At 35.0% G+C, this 25167-nt stretch overlaps 1 protein-coding gene across 2 annotated transcripts in view; it reads left to right on the top strand.

The window, feature by feature from the left end:
* Positions 1–25167, top strand: part of LOC145666835 (uncharacterized) — a 90594-nt gene that overhangs the window by 49996 nt on the left and 15431 nt on the right. For both annotated transcript variants that reach the window (XM_081734411.1, XM_081734410.1), the window contains exons 2-4: positions 3342–3471; positions 9912–10129; positions 16177–16373. In XM_081734411.1, the coding sequence (XP_081590537.1) occupies positions 3354–3471; positions 9912–10129; positions 16177–16373 (533 nt within the window). In that variant the 5' untranslated portion in view covers positions 3342–3353. The remainder of the gene's footprint in view (positions 1–3341; positions 3472–9911; positions 10130–16176; positions 16374–25167) is intronic.

Genomic DNA, 25167 nt, shown 5'->3' with positions numbered 1-25167 from the left:
GTGGGCGACTCCACTTCGATACTGTCGTCTGCGTTGTATTTGTTTACTGCCAACACGTATAGTACACAGATGGTTACAGCATGAGGTGAAGACATGCGGAACTTACAATATTGAAAATGTCTTCCAGCCACTTCTATACATTTCTGTATACGGCAATGTAGAGATTCGTGCGCGTGTAAGTGTGTGGCAACCACGTCGAATATACTTGCCATATCAGGAAGTGTCGTTGGCATTGTGATCATGACCTTGTCGTTAAAAAAAAAAGTCCTGTGGTCGAGGATTGCAACAATTTTGATCTCCATTTTCAGTTCATTTATTAGCCACACTTAGCTAATAGCTCTCTCACTGGACGAGTATACTGTGGAGGAGCACTACTATATTGAAACCACATATTTGTACAAGTAATGAATGCAATGTTCTCAACAGTTTTGATTGTTCAACATTAATAAATACAGCATATATTTCCAATGAGGGAACCTCCAAGAAATGCAGACCGATGATGTGATCGCTAATAACTTTGCCAATACATAACGTCCATCGTGATATGCCTATTTAGTAAACAATACTGCGCCGGTTATAGTATAGTTAAGAGGTTTTGTCTCTGAACCTGATCTTGAACCCACGAACAGAACCTCATTGTCATTCGGAAATCCATGACAATATAATGCTCTTGCTGTAGTAAATTACGATAAGGATAAAACTTGTTCTGTGGGACAAATTGCATAAGAATCCAAGTCTTTATTTTTACTAGAGAACTAAAAAGTAGGTCTATGATATTTAGGTTCAGAGTTGCAGCATCAATGCAATATCGTCGAAGAGATTCGGGTTCCCAGTTTCTCGATTTGTTTGGTACATTAAGCACCATCATATGTATTAAAAACAGTGTAAATCGTCTTATTCTTGAAAATCGCCGATCGAAAATGATCGTTTTGTGATTGGTCTTCCAGTCAAGACTTTGAAAACGTTTCTATTTTTTTCCATTCTAGCTACATGACCCGCCCACCTAAGCCTCCTAGACTTGACGACCCTAACAATGTTGGGTAAACCGTATAAATTATGTAGTTCCTCGTTATGAAGTTTCCGCCATTCCCCATTCCCGTTACTCTTGGGTCCGAATATTCGTCTCAGGATCTTGTTCTCAAATACTTTCAGTCTGTTTTCTTCCCTCAGACTAAGCGACCATGTTTCGCACCATACAGAACAACAGGCATGATTAACGTTTTGTATATTTTAAGCTTCAGATTCCTCGACAGAATTCGCGACGATAAGAGATTTTGAACCGAATAGTAACATGAATTCCCTGCTTTTAGTCGACATTTAATTTCTTCGTGAATATGGTTTTCCTCTATAATTATTTGGTCTAGGAATTAATTCGTGCGGGTGGACAAGAGATGGCGCAACGAACGGAGCGTCCCACAGTTCCGTGTATCCACACATGTGTTGCAAACCCCTGTCATCGCGTATCGTTCGTAGTATAGGGCAGTGGATTAAAGCGTCAACAACACCAGTTTGTAGTTAAGTGAACATGGCGCAATTTGTGCCTGATAAAGTGTTTTTGCGGGGTGTCCTGCTGCATTACTTTAACATGCAGAAAAGTGCGACTGAAAGTCATCGTATTTTGGTGGAAGTGTATGGTGACCATGCTCTAGCTGAGCGAACGTGTCAGAAGTGGTTTGCACGGTTTAGAAGTGGTGATTACGGCTTGGCAGACCAAGAGCGAGCTGGACAGCCAAAAAAAATTCAAGACGAAGAATTGACAGCATTGCTCGAGCAGGATTCGTGTCAAACGCAGGAACAACTTGCAGCAGTATTAGGCGTTAATCAAACAACAGTCTCCAAACGCTTGAAAGCCATGGGAATGATTCAAAAGATGTCACATTGGGTTCCACATGAATTGAAAGACAGAGACGTTGAAAGACGAAAAACCATTTGCGAATTGCTGCTTCAACGACAGAGCAGAAAGGGGTTTCTGCATCGAATTATTACGGGTGATGAGAAGTGGATCCATTACGAGAACCCTAAACGAAAAAAGGCCTGGGTGAAACCAGGTGAACCAGGTCCATCACAACCAAAACGAGATATTCACTGTGCAAAGGTTATGCTGTGCATATGGTGGGATATGAAAGGTGTGGTGTACTATGAGCTGCTGCAACCGGGTGAAACTATGAATGGAGAACGTTATCGACGACAATTAATGCGTTTGAAGCAAGCTCTGGCCAGAACACGACCAGAATGGGAGAACAGACATGATAAACTTATTGTTCAACATGATAACGCTCGCCCACATGTCGCAAAACCGGTCAAAACCTATTTAGAAAATGTCGGATGGGAAGTTTTACCCCACCCGCCGTATTCACCAGACGTTGCTCCTTCGGACTACTACTTGTTCGATTGCATGAACAACGATTTGATTGGACAGCGGTTTACTTCTTCAGAAGATATCGAACATGGGTCTCTGACTGGATCGCTTCCAAGGATGAGGACTTCTTTCGCCACGGAATCCGTACATTGCCTGACAGATGGGCGAAAGTGGTGGCTAGCGATGGACAATATTTTTCTTAAGGTATTTATGTATTTTGTGTTTGTACTACAGCTTCAATGTGTGCGTACCAACCGCACGAATTAATTCCTAGACCAAATACATGGGCTCATGAAGGGATATTCAAAATTAACAAAAAATTGCCTATGGTAAGCAGCCATTTTTTTTTTTTTGTTACTGGTTTTCTTCTTTTAATTATTGATCCTAGATATTTGAAACTATTCATTTTATCAAAAGTATTATTTAATATTTTAACACATCCATAATTTGCTGTATTACGGTCCCGACGCACTTCCATGTATTTAGTTTTCCCTGCATTTACTTCTAAACCCATGTCACTACAAGCGTTTAATAAGATCTATGCATTTCTTTCTATTGTTCTCCTATCATCCCCTATTAAATTTAAATCATCAGCATATGTCATAACCTGGTGAATACCGTTCAACTCTAGGCCCTGGTTGCTATCGCGGATTTTTCTTATAGCGTATTCCAGAACAAAGTTAAATAATAATGTTACTGGAGCATCCTAATCTCTTTGTTGCAGGATTCGAGATAAAGGTTAACCTTTCCGTATGCGACCCCTAAGAGGAGAAACAAAGGAGATTGTGTACCTCCAGTGAAACCGATGAACTTTCATCAACAAGTATTTTGAAACAGAAAAAGATATTAAAAAAATATATATATATATTCTTCCCGTGCGATGAACGAATGTTGCTAACTATTAAACATGTGAAGACTTCGTTTTCACTCATTCTTTTTTTCTTTTTCATATGATATTTCTTTTGTAATTCTTTCTTTCCAGGCACAGGTCAAAATGCCGCCTCGTAAAGAACCTCAGTCGTTACGAACTTCAGCAAGACGTGTATTTATTCGTGCTGTTTTGAACAGAGAAATTAAAAGGAGTGAAGACAGTGGACCTCTTGATGAATTACGTAAGCAATTATAGTTACACTCGTAAAAATAATGAATAGCTATTTTTCTTGCTTCAGTGTAAAAATACTAGTGTTTTAATTCTAGATAATACAGTCTTGTATACATTGAATAGGCCATCTCTGTAATGCGAACATTTGTTTAATTCGATGTTCTTGTCAGTGGCGGCTAATGATAGTGTTGCAGCGTTGCGCAACAACCAAAGTATTTCAAGAAAAAAATATTATTATCGATAGTAGTAAAGAACAGAAAAATACTTTTTAATACTTGCATATATACACTTTAAATAACATATTTTTTACTTCTGTAACTGTCCGTTCCGTTAATCCGTTTTAAAAAGCGAAAAATAATCCGTCACAGAGTCTCTAATTTATATTGTGTTGCAGCGAGCATACAACGACCAGATTCCTTCAGCGCGGCAATTGGAACAAATGTTAAGTCTCCTTTCCCCTATCTCAAAAGTTAAAGGGACTGGTCGTTGTAGTGCTTCTGTAACACAGCACGGTTTCCAGTGAACGAGAAGGTTTTTCACGCAAAATAAGATTTCTGAATTTTCTTTCACTAACAATTAACAAATGGAATTTGTTTTTATGCATTCATATTTTTAAATTACGGGACCATACTGAAGCAAATCAATATAATAATAATTTTAAAAAGTGATTGAAGAATTACAAAATGAGAAAGAAAATATCTAGTAGAGGAGAAAACAAATGAAAGTAGACCCGCATTTACAAGTTAATTCTTAGCTTATATTGATAATGAAGGCTTCTTCTACAGTAATTTGTGAATCAAATATTAATAAGTCAGTATGTAGAATCGCTCCCCCCTACTGTGGATAGTATTTTAGTATAAACATATAAACATATTTCTTTTATAAAATAAGTATATTTTATACTCTTGATAATTTCAACATAAAACTGTATGATGGGGAACGCCACATTGAATTTGGGACTAGTTAGCAATGCTCAGGTGCGTAGCCATGAAGGGGGTCCACCGGGGCCGGATCTCCCAAAAATTTCGAAACTTGACTAACATTTGTAGACTTTCTTTACGAAGTATACTTGTTTAACAGAGAAACGATTGATATAGGCTAAATATTTTATTTTACGCCTCATCATGTACTCTTCTTTTCTTATAAAAATAATCGTTCTATCATTTTTTTCTAAAAATATAAATGACAGTAAATAAAAATTACTTATCGTCTTTTCGGGTGCAGTATAAGACAGGTTCCATATTATGTAGACGTATTGGACCTCCCTCAAATACTTTGGACCCCTCCCAGTTAACATTTCTGGGTGTAGAACTGGCAGTGCTATTTGTTTTGATGTTCTTTGATTTTTTGGCTTCTGTTACATGCTGATCCTTCATCTGGCGGGTTTCGAGGTTTCCTTTTCAGAACATATCACACTGCTAAGCATTGTTTGCCTTGTGTGGAGGTATATTGTGTTCATCGTGCATTGCGTAACAAGCAAGACGGATGATTTGGAATGCAGTTTTTTTCTTTTACGCACATGTGTGTGTGTTGATGTATGAATATGTGACATTCGCAATTCATATACCAGTACCTATTTTGTATCAGCTGCTTTGGTTTTTAATTATTAGGTTTAATTTTATTGTGTGCTTTAATTCTGTAAATAACCTACAAATTCTGAATGAATTGTATACCATGACTTCTGTAAATAATTTACAAAAAACATTGACAAGCTTTCAACTGAGGAAAAATTTGCAATTAAGGCTTAGACAAAACAAGCAATGGGCAATTCAGAAGAGTGTTCGAAAAAAAAAATACAGTTTAAATTTACAGGATATCTTATGGCAGTAGTGTTGTTTGCACCAGATACATTTTCTCAATTTATTTTAAATTTTCCTGGATAAACTGTGAATAAAGTGTTCAATGTACATTTTTTTATAACACTAATCTCTGCTACGAACTCTCTTCAGTCGACGCTGAAGAGGAATTCGGATCACTGTCAGGGACTGAGTTTACTAGAATGAATCGTTCGCAATAATCTACAAAAAATATTTAGTGAATCTACGAAGCTTCTGAAATTAATATTAACTGTACCCATGGCTTCAGAAAAAGTTTCCTTCTGCGGTGTTTCGACATGAGAAAAAATTGACACTTTCAAGGAATTGAACATCCCAAGAAAGGTTATCACTATTGGTTATGCTTTCCATATACCAGAGTTCAACCAGCATGTATTAGACAGATTTGCTCCAATCAAAGAGAGAAGAATGAACTTACTAATTAATTAAGGTGATTAATCGGATAAAATGGTCTGTATTTTTTATTTTTTAAAAACAGAATTTTATTTAATTTAACATGTCACATAGCATTTGCATCTAAAGTTATGTTTATTAGTCAATGAGTCAACTTTATATCTTCTGTCTCTTATCGTTCGTACTGCAACACCCGAAACCACAATCCACCGGCCGCCACTGGTTTTTGTGTGTCTCAGGTGTTAAATCATAAAAGAGTATCAAAATGCAGCATTTTTCTATTAATGTCACTCAGTACACCGATGCACTGAATCAGTACCTCGTTATCCTCTGAATTATTCCGGGGTGGCCACGCGTCGGGAATTTCGGGAAAAGCGGGAATTTTTAAGGCCTTAAAAAAAGCCTGAAAAAGTACGCGAATTTATCTATAGATCCTTGAATTTTTAAAGAATAAACTAAGTTATAAATTTGAGGCTTTATTAACATTTATTAAGGTACAAGGGCAAATATTTAGAATCGTCTCCTATTTTCGACCCCTCAAAAAAAGTCTTTATTGGTCTGTAGTATCTATAACAAGAACCTATTATTGAACTCTTTCCAGGTTCAAATTCATAATATCAGGAAGAACATCAAAGGGTTCCCAGTGCCATGGTAAGACTTTTCAAGAAGGTTGACTCCAGAACCCACTCCTCCGGGATTGGCTAGTTAGTCACACGTGAAAGAGATGTTTATAGTGCAGGTTGCCGATGTTGCCCTCAGGTTATTATTTCTGTTGTCAGTATGGGACGCCAAGCATTAATGAACCATATGCAGGGGAAGAAACACACACAAAAGAAGAAACCCTGTGATTTGTCCAACGTTCACACATTTATAAGAAGACTACAAACAACAAGTTCAGCTTCTTCATCAGGATGAAAAGCCAAGAAACTAACACTTTCGTGTTCAGCTTCCTCGTTAGGTGTGAAAAGTCCAGGAACTAACACTGCTTCATGTTCAGCTTCCTCGTCGAGCATAGAAAGCCCAGAAACTAGCATTGTTTCGTGTTCAACTTCCTCGTCAGGCTTTGTCTGTGATAAATCTAACGGCAATAATAATAATATTGAATCTTCTATCTTCACTCAAGAGCTTCAAGTACCTTCTTCGCGTTAGGTGTTTACAAGTAATTAACACACATAAATCCTTCCTTCCTGCGGAGAAAGATGTACAGTTATTTTCCTACTTATTCCCAGACAGTAAAATAGCAGCAAAAATGCAACTGAGCCGTACTAAGATAGGTTACATTGTTTGGACTAGCACCACATTTTAAAAGGGAACTTCTTAACACAATACACATAATGTGCGGTAACAGTCCATTTGGTATTAGGTTCGATGAGTCATTTAACAAAGTATCTCAGAAAAATCAAATGGATATCAATGTCAGATTTTGGGACACTTCTAAGGGAAAGGTTTGTACTCATTACCTGACTTCTGCTTTCCTTGGACGAAGTAGAGCCTCAGATCTTGTAGAAGCATTCGTGGACTCTGTGAAACCCCTTGATGTAGAAAATATCATACTGGTTCCTATGGATGGATCCACGATGAATTTAAAGTTCCTTCAGGAGTTTAAAACATTTCTGAAATCAGAAGAATGTGACTCTTGTCCTTTAAACTTAGACAGTTGTAGCTTGCATACATTAAATCATGCTTTTAAAGTTCTATGCTCGTAGTAGATTGGGATATTACAAAGTTTTCGCGTTCTTTGTACAATTTATTGAAGCGTGTTCCTGCAAGGAGAGCTCTATATATACTGAATTAACAAGTTCGGATATTTCTCATACAAAAATTGGCCTGTCCGTTGGTTATTAAATGGAAAAGTAGCACAGCGAGCTCATGATATGCTTCCCTGCCTCAGAGAATTTGTAAAACAGGTATCATCTTTGAAAGATGATAGCAAACCGTCTTGTAGCAGTTATGAAGTACTGTCTTGAAAACCCAATGTTAGGCCCCAAACTAGCTTTCTTTAAAACCATAGCTAGTAATATTGAACAATTACTCACAGATTTTCAGAGTGGCATACCGTTAGCTTCCTTCCTATACTCAGAGTTGCATAAGAGTGAGTGTGTGTGTGTGTGTGTGTGTGCAGTTATGCAAAGATTTGTGAAACTAGAACACGTTGAAAATTTTAAAATTGATGTACAGAAAGAAAACAACTTGTTGAATTCAGAAAATGTTGATGCAGGATTTACCACAAAAAGGAAATAAAGAGATGTCGGAAAAATGTTAAGGATATAGAACTAATCAGGTTCTACAGGGATTGTCAAAGAATATTGCAAAAAATGGTCATAAAAATGGAGGAACGATTACCACTGAAATTTAAGTTGACAAAAGCCATAACTTGCTGGAATCCAGAGGTTGCTGATGTGGTAAAGGGATGGTCCGCTTCAAGAAACTTTTAACCATATTGGTTGAGAGCAATTGGCTTGACGGCTACACAGCTGATGTCGCTTCTCGGCAGTATTGTCCTGTAATCAGTGATCCAAATACCAGAACGCGTCTTGAATCTTTTGATAAAAAGTGTCACAGACTTGACAGATTGTGATCTAATGTCATTTCTGCCAACAAAGGTGAGACAGATACCTTGATGAAGGTTCTGTATTCTACACTAATACTCTCTCACGGAAATGCAAATGTGGAAAGACACTTTTCCGTAAATAAGGAGTGAATTGTTGAGAACATAACAGAAGAGACTGGTTGCACAGAGAACTATGTATAGCAGTGTCAGATATAATGAGGAAGTCAGCAACGTAAAAATCACAAAATCTCTTCTGAATGCTATCCGTTCTGGTAGACAAAATTATAAAGCTGCTTTGGATTAGAAAAGGAAGAAGAAAGAATGTGAAGATGAAAGAGACATGAACAGGAAAAGAACGAAGTTGTTAATCAAAGAGTTAGAAAGTAAAAGGTTAAGATAGAAGAAGATGCAAGGGAAGCTGAAAGTAATATTGACCGTGAACTTGAAAAAGCCTGTTCAAAACTCTCATAACATGAGTTTTTGGTGTATAGATGAGTCAAAGAAGCTTCAATGACATTTATAATTTTTCACAGTTCTTCCTTTTATTACAAGAATAGATATTTTTTTGAGTGTGTGTGTGAACAGAAAATTCTAGTAGTTGTTTGATTTGTTGAATTTGTGCATATTCATTGGATAATAAATTTAGGTGTACATGGAACACTCAAAGCAGTCCATTCAGTATGTGTTTGTTTCGTTTTGTTTAAATTGTGGAAAATGAAACATTAATTTTTTTGGTGTAACTATGAGCATATCATCAGTGTGTGAATGGACATGATATATCGGGGGACAAACTTCGGGAGGTAAATCCCATGAAAAAAAGTAGAAAAATCTTCGTAAGTACTGCCCTCAAGGTATATAGATTTTTTTTTTAACCTGTTCAGACTTAGAGTAATCTGGAATTTATGATATAACTTCCATACAAAAGTCCTTGAAAAATGTTATTATGAGCTGGAAAACCTGAAAATATGCGTGAATTTTATCTCGCCGTTTGAGTGGCCACCCTGTATTCACTTTCACATTTTGTACTATATATCAACCACCATTGTGTATGTTGTCTTTATTAATCCGTAGTTGAGGTTCAATTAGGAAACTGGAACTATCCATGGTTTCCGCAATATAACTTACAGTGGTTGAAATACAAGTAGGAGATGTATGAGAGCCCGGAGATTGATTGAGTTTAAACGTTGGTCTTCAAAAATATCAAATTCTATCCAGTAGACGAAGATGAATGGCGAGCCTTCTCGTTTTCCTGTTTGAAATTCCTGGATTTTAATCCCTTACTGATATTCGCCCTGCTGACAGATTTTCTCTCAGTACCATCAAGCAAATGCTGAATTGGTACACTCTTTGTCAAACAAACAAACAAAAAAAAAAAAAAAAAATCTTCCAGTGTTGAAGTCCACAGTAATCTTCCAGTTTAACGTTCCGTTATTATGCTCGTTAGAATTAGGAAGACGGATGATTAAGGCAAGTGGATGATAGTGGAATGAAATTGTGGGAGGAAACGAAAGTACCTCGAGAAAACCCACGGACACGATGTTGTCCACCACAAACTTACTTAGCCGGGATCAAACCAGTATCCCACGCACCAGAGGTTATATATAATAAAATAAAATAACATTTGATAATGTAGAAATGACTAAGTGACAATTTATATGTTTGTCCTTTTAGCTTACTACATTGTGGAAGAACTGTTCCTGGATGCGCTGTGCATGTGTATACGACGGAAAGAGCGTAGGCAGATGATGCCTTTTGGACGGGAGCTTACATTTTTTGATCCGGTTCTTGAGTGGAGAGATGAATTTAAGATATTTTTAACACCAACCATAAGGTGGGCGTTCCTAAAATGGGACGAAGAGCTTTTCGAGTTTGTTCAAGCGCATTGTAAAGTAAGTATAATTTTAATTACTATGATTTTTATGTTTTATTTCTCAATCATATTAGTAATTATAAAGAAATAAGCAACTCTAACTTCGTCATTATTGCAAAACGTGATTGTGGTAGATTTTTTTTTTTTTTAAATAAAGAACTAAGTCGCTGGAGAAGCAGCATTTGTTGTAATTGGAGGAGTTCATAGCCAGTTAAGTAGTTTTAAATATCACTCAGACATGTAATTTTTGATTTCTTCAGATATAATTCAGATTTAAATAGATGTTATGCTATAAAGATCTAACGTTACATCACGGCTGAATTAGGACGCTATAAAGATCTAAGGTTACATCACGACCGAATTAGGACGCTATAAAGATCTAACGTTACATCACGGCCAAATTAGGACCCTTAGAGGCCCCTAAGCACTAACAAGATTTTGGTGCCCCTATATATATGTAATTCAAAATATAGTCAATAAAATACTATAAAAATAAAATTTTATTTATGAAATTTAAATAAAACTTACAATAAGATAGAAAATAATAATTATTTTTGTATACTTTCATTTTATTTTTATTTGAAAACCTTTTTTTTCTCTCTCTCTCATTTTTTTTTAAATTGCAGTCTTTGATAAGATCCTCAATCATTACTATTATCAACTGTTACCACTATCATTACTATACTAGGATTGAGGAACACGTGATCAAGACATGTTCCGTCGGTTGAGATAAGAATGCATTTTCAAGTCCTTGCTAGTATTTGGTCTAGGAATTAATTCGTGCGGGTGGACAAGAGATGGCGCAACGAACGGAGCGTCCCACAGTTCCGTGTATCCACACATGTGTTGCAAACCCCTGTCATCGCGTATCGTTCGTAGTATAGGGCAGTGGATTAAAGCGTCAACAACACCAGTTTGTAGTTAAGTGAACATGGCGCAATTTGTGCCTGATAAAGTGTTTTTGCGGGGTGTCCTGCTGCATTACTTTAACATGCAGAAAAGTGCGACTGAAAGTCATCGTATTTTGGTGGAAGTGTATGGTGACCATGCTCTAGCTGAGCGAACGTGTCAGAAGTGGTTTGCACGGTTTAGAAGTGGTGATTTCGACTTGGCAGACCAAGAGCGAGCTGGACAGCCAAAAAAATTTCAAGACGAAGAATTGACAGCATTGCTCGCGCAGGATTCGTGTCAAACGCAGGAACAACTTGCAGCAGCATTAGGCGTTAATCAAACAACAGTCTCCAAACGCTTGAAAGCCATGGGAATGATTCAAAAGATGTCACATTGGGTTCCACATGAATTGAAAGACAGAGACGTTGAAAGACGAAAAACCATTTGCGAATTGCTGCTTCAACGACAGAGCAGAAAGAGGTTTCTGCATCGAATTATTACGGGTGATGAGAAGTGGATCCATTACGAGAACCCTAAACGAAAAAAGGCCTGGGTGAAACCAGGTGAACCAGGTCCATCACAACCAAAACGAGATATTCACTGTGCAAAGGTTATGCTGTGCATATGGTGGGATATGAAAGGTGTGGTGTACTATGAGCAGGGTTGGCTGGTTTAAACCAAGGTGGTTTAAACCATGGTTTAAACCAAGGTTTAAACCAGCTGGTTTTTTCAAAAAAACCAACTGGTTTAAACCAAAAAACGAAAAATGTTCGTAAAAGTGTAAATGTTTGTAAAATCTTGATGAACACACATTTGTGGGTTATCACGTTTCACTCCCGTATATTATTCGTATTATATTCAGACCTTAGTTCCCCATTCATTACTCAAAAAGATTATACTACGAAAGCAACTTTTTTTAATATATAAGTTTATAAATGTTTGTTTTGTGATTTTTTTGTAGTTATTATTGTTGTATAATTGCAATCAAAGAAAAATTCTAAAAATTGTTTCGTTTCAATGTTTACTATTGATAAAATACATCGAAATGCCGTACTTGTGTGTGTGTGTGGGGGGGGGGACTCATACAGACCCCACGAGAGGCATTTAGTGAAATGAGAAGTATCTTTGGTATATATTTATGTATAAATGAGTCTGAGCCAAAGTGGACTCAAATAATTCGTATATTTATACACTTTTCTTACTGATATGCAAATTAAGTCCTTGTATTTCTTTAATTTGGACTGATAAAAGTCGTTGTTAACTAACTTGAACTAAATTAGTTCTTCTGTACTCCGTAGTACTTTGAAATTGTCCATATGTAATTCTGTATAATGGTTTCACTTGTGCAACTGTTTATCTTATTGTCCTTGTGAAATGACTCTTGACAGTTACATTAAGAAACATGTAAAGATCAGTACAACATATTTTTATCAGGATTCCTTCGTGAGTGAGTCGGCAGACGTATCGCATTTGTGGCCAATTAGTTCTGGTTCCGAGTTCTAATGGAGTACAATTTCTCTCGGATGTAACTCGAGAAGCAGTTTTTATTCCGCTTTAAGCTTATGTGACCCCTTCCAGCATAACCCGGCTGTTGCATAATAACATCAAGGCGAAACAAACTTATTTCTGTCCATATATGATATGAATATATAGAGCAAATTATTGAAACCAAATAAACCTGGTTTAAACCAAAAAAACCGGTTTATTTGGTTTTTTTAATAAAAACCATGGTTTTTGCCAACCCTGACTATGAGCTGCTGCAACCGGGTGAAACTATGAATGGAGAACGTTATCGACGACAATTAATGCGTTTGAAGCAAGCTCTGGCCAGAACACGACCAGAATGGGAGAACAGACATGATAAACTTATTGTTCAACATGATAACGCTCGCCCACATGTCGCAAAACCGGTCAAAACCTATTTAGAAAATGTCGGATGGGAAGTTTTACCCCACCCGCCGTATTCACCAGACGTTGCTCCTTCGGACTACTACTTGTTCGATTGCATGAACAACGATTTGATTGGACAGCGGTTTACTTCTTCAGAAGATATCGAAACATGGGTCTCTGACTGGATCGCTTCCAAGGATGAGGACTTCTTTCGCCACGGAATCCGTACATTGCCTGACAGATGGGCGAAAGTGGTGGCTAGCGATGGACAATATTTTTCTTAAGGTATTTATGTATTTTGTGTTTGTACTACAGCTTCAATGTGTGCGTACCAACCGCACGAATTAATTCCTAGACCAAATATGTTTATAACGTATTCATTTAATTACACAGTTCGTAAGCATAATGAAAGGGATGCACTTGAGAAAAACAGAAAAATACTTGGTAACAATTAGGTAACAAAATCGAAGTTGTTTATGCGTATTATAAATTTCCAAAGAGCTATATGAAAAGTTACTTTTCAGTGGAAAACATACGCGCAATAAAAAGAAAGTTACCAATCCTGAAAGGTAAGAAATTTTGAAATTATTTGCAGATATTATTTCGTATGCTAACAGAGCACTAAGTTGAGGGATGTAACTATGACAGCATTTTTGTAAACAGGCAGCTTCTTAAATATTACTTTACAGAACGACATGAGAAAAACGCCAAATTTAGGGAGGAGTCTTGCTTCACTTTATTGACAAATTCAAATGCTATCCGTAGAGCAGCTTCGCTAAAGAAGATAGAGATAATGTCTACAGATGAGGAAATCACACAACTCCATACTCAGTTGAAAAACTTGTAATATAATTCCTTTTTACCCTAATTATATCTGTCACACTGTCACGCAATGAAGATGCCATGTACGAAAAATAGATTTTTGTTGTTTGTAAATTTGTTCGGTGCACAATTAAAATGTCATGTAGAAAAATGAAAATGTGCTGGATGTGTGTGAATCGGGTGGCTATAAGAGGAGCTGGGAGGCGACGCAAAATAAAATAAAATAAAATAAAAATAAATAAATAAAATAATAAAAAAGAAGAAAAAAGAAAGAAAAGAAAAGCAGCACATTACGCTCCGCTGTGTGTATTTAATTTTGTGTATTAATACTGTACTTGCATTAATATTCACTGCATAAGCTACTATACTTTTTATTTCACTGTTGTGAATCCTGTTATACTTTCTTGTGTCGAAGTCCTGGAAGATTGGTCACTTGTCCTGGAAACACCCTGGAAATGTCCTCGATTTTTGTTTGTTTGTTTGTTTGTTTGTTGGAAAGCGAGGGGGAACCCTGTGTTTTATGTGTGACCACGGTGATGTTCTGGACATGCGAACTTGTAGTGTGTTCACGATGAATGTGTAGGACTGACTGCAGAAGACAAAGATATTTTCATTTGTCCCACGTGTTCCATGTAATATTGGTATAGTTTTATTAAGTCACAATGCAGTGCCACTGTTAGCTTTTCTTCTTATGGACTAAAACTTTTCAGTTTGGAATTTCATTTCAATTTTGGAGATTTACATTTCATCTATCTATCTTCATCTTGCACTTTGGTTAATCTATTATTTTTTGCTTCAGCCATATTGTGTAGTAATATTTCAGTTCGTATAATACACACGATGTAAGCAGTTCCAATATTTATTACAAGTTTCTAGTAGTATCCTAGACTTGGCGTAATTGCCTGCACATGTTGGTAAATACGCCACTTGGAAACACTTTGGGTAAGAAATAGAAGTGAGTGGCGTCATTGCCACCGCGATCCTATTCAGTCAGTTTTTTAAAACTCACATTTTTGGATTTACACTTGCATTCCCAGTTCCGCTGCATGAAATAGCAACGGCTTACGAGTGTTTAGGTTTAAGGTAACATCTGCATCATCAGTTGGTTTTGTTCCACTTCAGAAAGTAATAATGGTGTACGTAACTATGGCCTTTGCAATTAAATAAACAAAGTTTATTTTAATAATTTACTGTCAGGTTTGCATAATATTATCCACTGCCACTGCTAATGTAAATTTGACCACATTTTTTTTTTTTTAATAACTGTATACATCAGGTAGTTACATGTGATGGTAAAAAAGAGCTACTGCTTGACTGATTATTCAAAGCATGATGGCATTCAGTTTCTGTTTTTGACTAATAGTGCGCCAGCAAGCAATAGTTTTTATTGTAGAATGTGAGTAAAATTTGCAGACGTGCCAGCAAATTTAGTGCAAAGATGGGAGCAATTCTAGTTTGTGATGTACACAGTTAATAGTTCCGATTTACTGCTCCGTTTTTTTTCTTATTTATTTCTTTTTGTGTTTATATATGTTTGTAACTGCAGTATTTAATATGCAACCCATATTCAACGCCAATAAAGCAAAATTATAAAGATCCAAAATGTCAACAGGTCTGTTAAATTAACGAATGGAGCCGTGTATGCCATAAAATATAATGAAGCCCAAGAAAAGGGTATGCAGTAGGGTAGACCTCATGAAGATAATCACCGTAAATGTGATATAAATTTAACCTACTATGTCAACCTGTGCTAGGTGGCCAATAAAAACAAAATACCTTCAATTCACAAACTGTAATAAATAAATTAAATAATTAATAATATAATAAAGTAGTGCAAATTTGATATTTTTAATCATCTTATTGTAATATTTACAGATTATTAGTACAAATATCATTCTTTCTTGCTTTAGGGACGATTGAAATAACCACAGTAACATAGTTTATATCTACATAACCACATAAAGATAAAAATTATTGATATCATCTGCTGCAAGCAACCGTATACAAAAGTTGATCAAGGTTTAATGATGATTTATCTTAATCCAATGATTTGTCGAAATAATATTCAGATCAGTGTTGGCGCAACACATTATCTTCATTTCAATCATTCACTTTAGTTTTATTCCTATCCACAGATTAATCCTCGGTTTGTGCAACTGAGCATCTGTATTGTTTATGTACGTTAATGTTTTATTATGCCAACTGCAAAATGATAAAGTAGCTTCTGATATTACTTTAATGATTTTATGTGTGTCAATGACTTATTTAAAAGATTTTAGGCATATTCTCGTACAATAGCTTTTAGGCGGAGACAGTGATTTTCTTATAGCTGCTACTTGTAAGATTATGTATCCTTGAACATAATCCACCTTTACACTGGCCGACTATTGAGTTTTATCATAATGTGCGTGAATTGTAATCAAGAATATACGTGATAACTTATTTTTTTGTGTTATTTTCCAGAAGCTGCGTTGTATTTCTTTAGAACTTACGCAAGACAAAGAAGTAACTGTAGAAAGATTGATAGAGTTGAAAAATATGTATGATGTCGTGGATTGTGGTGATGAGTTTCTAGTACAAGAAGACAAATACAGAGAAGAAAAAATGTTTTCCATGTTGAAGTGCTATGGCAACTGGTGTAGTGGAGTAAAGGTTAAAAGGTATGTAAATCAGAAATTTGATTCTGATAGTAATTGAGTATATACGAGAACACATACTAGCACAGAAGCAACTGAGCCACATAAAACGTACAGGATTTACTAATTCTTTTCTGTATAATGACCTCTCAGAGTGATCAAGTGATGATGAATGGTGATACTGCCGATTCCAGGAGAGGGTAATATCTAAGAATACCTTCGCTTGCAAAGGTATTCTACGGTTGAAATCATTTCACGATTCGAAAATTATTATTATTTTTAATTTGCGTTGTAGAAATTTCTTATCCAAATTTTCAACCAATGTCTTTCCTGTGACCTTCGTCAGGGAGATAACTTCCATTCCAGGAGAATGCTGTCCCTGGTAGATCTCGATATTTACTTCTTCTTTTCTTAAACTAGTTAATATTTCAGTTTATGTGAAAACGACTAAAATAAAATTATAATTACAATTTTGAGCTTGCTGTGCTCTTTGTTTATTAATGTTACTAGACGCATCTTTGGCGCAGATTTACAAACAGGTTACCAAGTAAGGATACTATATAAGGAAGATAGTAATCTTAAAATTTTCGTTCAAGAAACTTCAAAGAGAGGTTTGTTAAAGGCACAGGTATAGATATATTAAATACAAATAATAGGATGAAGGATTCAGCACCTGCTAAATTATATTATAATTTAAATAACCTTCAAATTCTAATTAAATTCAACAGATTATTTGAAACAGGATTTAAATTTACCATATACAAAACGGCATCTTCAGTTGCAAATTTTATTGCCTAGATAGATTTTTTTATATTACAGGATTGTAAAACAAAAATCGAAGGATAGTTGTACAAGAAATTAGATATACTTTAGGAAACTTCATTTCAAATAGAAAAAATGAAAAATTCTAGTCAAAAACTGAAAAATTAATAACAGTTTTTAATAAATGGTTTAAGCTAATGAATGTCGGTGCTTAAATGCGGATAAATGCAATGTCTCGACTGTAATAAAACAGGCTCACTCACTATAATAAAAACTGTAATAAAAACAGTTTGAATTACACAAATTTAACTCGTGTCAGCTACCAGGTCATACAAAGTAAACAGTTATACAATCTTTTATAAAAGTCTTGGTTCATAGATGAAACGACCGGAGAAAACTTACATATTGACGCTCCTAGTTTGACAATCATTTACTGTTTACATAAGAGTCAGGAATATTCAGAATTATAATTTCAGGAAAGAAATGTTCCGCTTACAGAAAAGCTAACTGGTTAGCACGCTATGTATCAAATAATACCGAAAAGTGTAAATATATCATTAACAATAGTTTTGAACTAAAATTCAACATCAGTTCTCTGGAAAATGCCGTTAAGTTAGAGCTAGCATCCATAAATGAAGTTCATCTGTTCGAATCAGTACCTTTAAATTTGGCCATTTAATGTACACAGCATTGGCTTCAGAAAATAAATTTAATAATAATAATAAAGAATTTTATTGTCGTTAAGCTATACATAGCAATAGACAACGTCAAAATGTGGTACAATATTGATACGTAAGTATAAATAAGTAATGATCTTTAACTAAATTAATGATGAAATGACATTACAAAATAAATTACAATAAATATACATTTTAAATACAAGCTCAACACGAGATTACAAAATACGTTACACTTCTATTGAACAATTAAAATACTCCTGTAAAGAATAAAAGGGCGTTGCAACTAACCAATTGTATAACTTACTTTTAAATCTATCTATATGTTCATCTTTTAGTGATGCAGGCAACTTGTTATACAGTTTTATTCCAATTGTCTCATAACTATTTAATGATTTAGACAGTCGTTGATATGGGACATTTATGAATTTAGTGCTTCTAGTATTATACGAGTGGATGTCTTGCCTGAGTTGTAAATTTTGGTGATTACTTTTTATATAGAGGAGTACTGTGTAAATGTATAGATTGATTATTGTCATAATTTTAAGTTTGATAAACACAGGTCTGCAATGAACTAATTTGTCTACGTTTGAAATAATTCTGATGGCCTTTTTCTGTATTAAAAGAATGCTATTTACATGATAATTGTTACCCCAAAATAATATACCATACAAAATTATACTCTGAAAAAAAGCAAAGTAAGCCGATCTGATATAGTTATCAGGAACATGATTTTTTAGTTGTTTTAGCAGATATATTACTCTTGAGAGTCTTCCTCAAATATAATTAATATGCTGTTCCCACGATAACTTGTTGTCAATATATATACCTAAGAACTTCACACATGTTGAGTTATTCTCAGCAGGCACTTCTTGTAGATTAAAAGTCATATGTTGAGTTTTATTCTCGTTAAGTAAAAAACCATTAGCCTTAAACCAAATCACAACCTGATCCCATGTATTTTCAGCTATAGAATTAAGTCTACTAAAATCAGGACTAGTATTTAGGAAGGTCGTATCGTCAGCATATAGTATAGAGTAAGCAGATAAAAAGTAAGGTAGATCATTCATCATTAGTAAAAATAGAAGTGGCCCAAGTACTGAACCTTGGGGTACTCCGTATTTAACTGATGCAATACCAGATTTATTGTTGTTTACAAAAACAATTTGTTTACGGTTTTCTAAGTAAGACTTGAATAATCTAAAACTTAAACCCTTGATACCGTAGTACTCTAATTTTTTAAGGAAAATTGTGTATTCAACACAATCAAAGACTTTGGTTAAATCACAAAATGTTGCCTGAACAAAATCTTTGTTTTCAAAGCCTCTAATAACCTTCTTTACCAACGAATCAATCGCTCCAACAGTAGATCTACTCTTTACAAAACCAAACTGTGAATCACTAATTACGTTATACTTATCAAGATAATCACATAACTGCATATGTGTCACAGTTTCAAGAATTTTTGAGAAGACTGGTACCAGAGAAATTAGTCGATAACTAGATGGACAATTCTCGGGTCCCTTTTTATATACAGGCACAACTCGTGATAATTTTAAAACTTCGGGGAAGATTCCCTGTGTTAGACACTGGTTAATGCAATGGGTAAGCGGCAGAACAATACAATCAATAACTTTTTTAATTAGATTACTCGACAATCCATAAACATCAACACTGTTTGAACACTTAAAGTTATTTACAATGTTGAGAACTACTTGGGGAGATATATTTCTAAATACAAAACTATCGTGTATAGGATTTACAGATTGTTCCATTAGATTGACTGCTGTTACATCAGGTTTGTCAATATTATTGTGTACTTCATCTACAGAGTTCACGAAATAATTACTAAAATCTTCTGGATTGGGGTAAAGACAGTCCCGATTACTCTTAACTATAGAATTAATTACATTCCAAGCTTGCTTACACTTATTAACAGACGATTCGATTTTTGCCGAAGTATACTGCTTTCTCGCTTCATTAACAGCATGCTTATATGTATTCCTAGCTTTCAGATAGACTGACCTAATTACATCATTTTTCTCTCTCTCATATTTGTTTAAATGTAACATCACCTCACACTTCATTGAGTAAAGTTGAGGGGTATACCACGTGGAATTATTTTCTTTATGTGGCTTTTTAAGAGGCTCCGATTAACTTTACAAATTCTTTGTGGGATGAATATGTCAAAGTTATAGAGAAACAAATTCAAGAAGCGTTCAAACAGTGCATTAGAGTCATTGTAATTCGACAGCAATTGAAACCAGTTCATGTTGCAGAGTGAACTCTTAAACTCAGATATTTTACCCTCAGTGATTGGCCTAGAGACAACTATTTTACATTCTGTGGACAAAATATCAACCTCCTTACTTAATAGTGCGTTATCCAATTTTATCCATACACAATCATGACCAGAAAAAGGAAATATTGATACATCACAATGAATTTGACATAAATTGAAATTTATAAATATGTTATCAAGGCAAGCTAGACCTCTTGTTGGCTTCATATTTGTAATACTATAATTAAATTGCCTTAACAATTTTTTTTAATTCATCTACACTGTTCTTTGTTGTTATTACGTCAAAATCAGAGTTTAGATCACCACCTATGACTATCTTAAAATTTCTAAAACTAGGCCTACTCAATAGGTTTAGCAGTTCCTCGAGCCTATCTAGAAAGACTATTGAAATACCGTTTGGGGATCTGTATAGTGATACGAAAACCAACTTAAGACAATTAATAACGATACCTGTGACTTCGAAATCGATTTCAGTACATAGAAAGTCAAGGTCTAATTTCTTACACTTAAGTGAGAGCTTGTCTCTTACAAAAGTAGCTACCCCACCGTGAGCACGGTGATTCCTACAGAAACTATTAATAAGTACATAGTCATCTAATTTATTAAATACAATTTCATCCTCTTTGCACCAATGTTCACTTAAACCTACGACATCTAAATTATCCCCATTCCCAAAGTCATTTAAAACTACATGTTTATTATTGATCCCTTGAACATTTAAGTACCCCACTTTAAAATCAATAGCGTGGCTATGTTTTACATTATCGTGTTGTGCTATAACCGCTTGTAGATTTTTGGCTAAGTCTACATTAAACTCTTTTGATCTAAAAAATTAGCATGAGCTAGAGGTATTGCATCACCTGAGATAGTAGACTGTGAGATTATGAGCTGAACAAATTTATTACACAGAAGGTGCCTCCCATTGTTGTTTAAATGTAGCCTATGTCTTGTGAAATGTGACCTATCTAGCAACTGCAAATTGACGTACTTTACACTTGGGAAAAACTTACATACCTTTGCTATTTTACAATTGGCACAATTCAGTAGTATATTTACACATGAACTCTCTGCCAGATCATGTCTGTATGGAATTCCCACTACAAACACATTTGTTAATGTACACATTAGTCTTTGTTAATGTACACAGCACCTTGTACAAGTTTTGCACTGCCTCCTGACCCTCATTCCTTGCCACATCATTTCCTTCCGCAATCACAATTAATGTGTCTTTCATGGTCATGTTTTTTGATACCAATACACAATCTTTCAACACTTCGCTGGTTCCGGCCCCAGGCTTCGTAATGCAGCTCACATCATAACTTCACTGTAGTTTTTCTTGTAGTAGGTTAGCTATATTTCTAGCATGACCATCTCCAAGAATCAAAACGCGTCGTTTGTTACTTAATTGCAATTTACTCGGAGTTACTTCTTTTTTTTACCTCGGAATTTTGTTTCACTTCTTGGGCGACGTTCTTTTGTTTCTTTTCACTTTTCTTCCCTATGTGCAAACGATGATGCTTTTGAGATGAAAATTTCCCTTGCACATTGACCGTTGTTTTTCTTGAGTGTGCAAGGGCACAGTTCTTCCTTGCACTTGAATTTTCTACTACTTCACTATATAGAACATCAAACTTATTGATTACTGGCACAGAATATAACGTTGTAGATAAATCTCCTTCATTCAGCGTATTACCTTTTTCAAATACCATGTTTTCTGCTCCCCTTTTGTTATGTCGTACCTGTGTCTTATCGTGTCCAGCAGTATCCTGTACTACAGAGTCAATTTGTATACTTACTTCGTTAACTTTCTTTTTTAACTCCGTGTTTTCAACTTCCACATCACACTTTAAAGCACATAGTTCTTCATATAATACACTTAGTATTTCAGGTGTGTTACATTTGCATAAAAAAATATACAACACAAAATTTGTTCGAACATTTTGTTAAAATTACAAAATACAACATTCACTAAATATTAACCTTTTCCTATAATGCATATACAAATATATATTTTAAGAGTTCTGGGTGGATAATACTTTTTAGAAAACCGAACGTGGCGTTTTATATGCACATTTGGCTTTTCAATGTTCTTAAGCCAAATCGTATTTGGTGTAGATTTGGAAGTAATGCGGTACGATCCTTCCCACTGAGGGTCGATCTTTGCATTGAAATGCTTTTCAGCTGTAATTTTGATAAACCTTTTAACCAAAACCAAATCACCTACATTTAAACTTACAGGAATATGTTTTTGTGAGTACACTTTAGCACTATGCTTCCAAGCACGTTCTATATTATTATTAATGTTAATCAATTTTTGCTCTTTATCCTGGTCATCTTTCAAAAGATCTAAATCCATCAGTCATTTTACATCCAACGGATGGTAAAACTTCCATCCCACATACAGTTTTCCCTGCAGTTTTATTAATACTTATGTTAATAGTAAAAGCTATTTTAGATGTAAATGGGTCCAGTTTTTTTGAGACTTATTAACATAGATGCGAATTAAATTTTTAACAGATTGGAGATTATAAGGGGAGAATTTTACACCTTGTATACCATAGCTGTACAGAAATTTCATAAAATAATCACAAAATATGAAGAGCCATCGTGGAGAACTTTCCCAGGAAATCCATTTCAAAGAAACAATTCGTGTAACTTATTACAAATTATTTTGGAGATTAGACGTCTTAAAGGTTCTAGGAAAACAAAACGACTATAGGCATCTGTAATAATTGAAATATATTCAAATCCAGAGCTACTAGGTAATCTCTCCGCAATATCTACAAACCAAGTATAATTCGGATCCAGTAATTTCTTCGTGAAATAATTTCCCATAGATTTTAGGTTTGAAACTTTACTGGTTTGGCACAAATGACATGATCGTATAAATTACATACATACTAATTGTTTGCTGAGAAAAACCAAGTTTTTTCATTAAAAATTAAATATGTGTTACAGTTTCACCAACTAACTCTGGCTTCATCAGACACTATGTGATATGTACAATTTTATATATATACACAACAACTGAAACATCTTTCTTCTGATTGGCTCCTGGCAGCAGCAAATCCCCTTCAGGTATACTTTTAAGTTTATTGTACAGTTATCCTGTATCACATAGTGTCTGATGAAGCCAGAGTTGGTGAAGCTGTAACACATTTAATTTTTAATGAAAATATATGGTTTTTCTCAGCAAACAATTAGTGTGTTTGTAATTATATTCAAAGCAAAGCTTCTACTTATGGATAGTATTACAGATCGTATAAAGTCTAATATCGGAGAACAGAGTCGGCCACGTGTATTTCTCAGAAATTTTGGCGATAATCTTCCGATATCCCATATGCCCGCCATTTATTAAAGGACAATGTGAGTATTCAATGATTGATTATACAAGATGTAACGTGTAGACGAAACATATATAACCTTTAAAGTGCACCCACTATCCACAGCCCTGTGGGAACGGACCTCATCCACCTCCCCCTTTAGAATAGGAAATTATAAAAGGAGAGGTAAGGAAAATTCCACTCCCCCGCGACTGAGAATAATAACGACCGAAGTGTGTGGTTCAATACTGGGAAAGGCTTCTTATACTTACATTCAAAAAGAGAAATTATTTTTACCTCTAGTAATACTACTAGGAAAACTACGATTACTTGTGAAGTCAAAAGAATTTCTAGAACTAGAGAAACATTTTATTGTAACAAATCTAAATTTAATGTATAGAACATAGATAACCATTTTAGCAATTAACAAGTATGAGTAAATAGAAAATTTCGGTTAGCAATTATTTTTTTTAAAAAGTTTAAAAGTCTTCAACAAAATAACTCATTTCTTTAAGAAAAACGTTTTTCTATAATATAGAATATCTGAATTTAGTAATTAATCCAATAATAATTCAATATAGAAAAATAGTAAGCCTTTACAGTAATTTCTCAAATGTGTGAAACTCTAATTTACTGCTTAGCGGCTTCCCATAGCGTAGGAAAATGGGAGGAAAGAAATTGAACTCAAATGGATCAAAATGCATGAATTGCTAACGAAACAATACTGCAATTCTTTCATTTTTTTAAAACTGAAAATTCTACCAAAATTATCATTCATTTTGAAGTCTTCACTGCCTGAAAATTTTCCGTAACAGCAGTATTAAATAATACAAATCTTGACTACGTAATTTGGTAGATATCTTTGCAAGAAAACAGGAATCAACATGTTCTTCTAAGCCACGAAAGCATACCTGCATAAATCATTCAAACTATGGTAAGTTAACATAACATTACCTTTTCACCTTTTTTTCTTTCTTTTTTAGAAAAATATACTTCTATTAATCACAAGTAAATTTATCAAAGCCTGACTAATCTTAATAGTCAGGGTCTGTTATTATATTCAAAGAATCGAATAAAGAATGTTATCAAGAACTTTAAGGAAATGTTATCAAGACCCATTCTTTCCTTCTTATTATTCTAAATCAACCATCCTGGTTCGTTCCAGCTCGCGCCGTGTGGACTTTGTGGTGGACAAACACCGTGCTTGTGGGTTTTCTCGGGGTTCTCCCGTTTCCTCCCACTTTCTTCATTCCACCATTTCACTCATCTCTCATCATCATCGTCTCCTTTAGCCTAACCGGCATAACCGTGGGAAGTAAAACTTAAAAATTTCATTTCATTTCATTCTAAATCAACCATTCCCACTCACCTCCAAAGTAGCACTGCGCCCAGCTCATGGCTTAGAGCAGACAAGTAGCCGTTCACGTGACGTCATCTCGAACGACAAGTAGCTTGCACCTTGAACCACTCCTCAAGGTTACTTGTGCACAGAACTTCCAACTCTTCCAAACCAGCTTTGCTGTAAGCCGCAGTTCCATATCATAATTTTCATTTACAATAAAGTATTTTTATCATGAAATTTGAGTGGGTTACAAAGAGAAGGAGGGATTACTATTCTAAATCCATTATTACCCTTTCCTTTAATTTGTTTTAACAAGATCTTATTTCTTAATACATATTGAGGAATTGCTTCCTTTTTCTCTAACTTAGATATAATCTCTCATAACTTAGGATCCTTCCTTTGATGATCTACA

This window comes from Thermobia domestica, chromosome 12 (assembly GCF_964235325.1).
Source record: "Thermobia domestica chromosome 12, izTheDome1.hap1.1, whole genome shotgun sequence".
Taxonomy (NCBI): domain Eukaryota; kingdom Metazoa; phylum Arthropoda; class Insecta; order Zygentoma; family Lepismatidae; genus Thermobia; species Thermobia domestica.
Note: the sequence above shows the minus strand (reverse complement) of the source record. Positions and strands in the feature narration are given on the sequence as shown.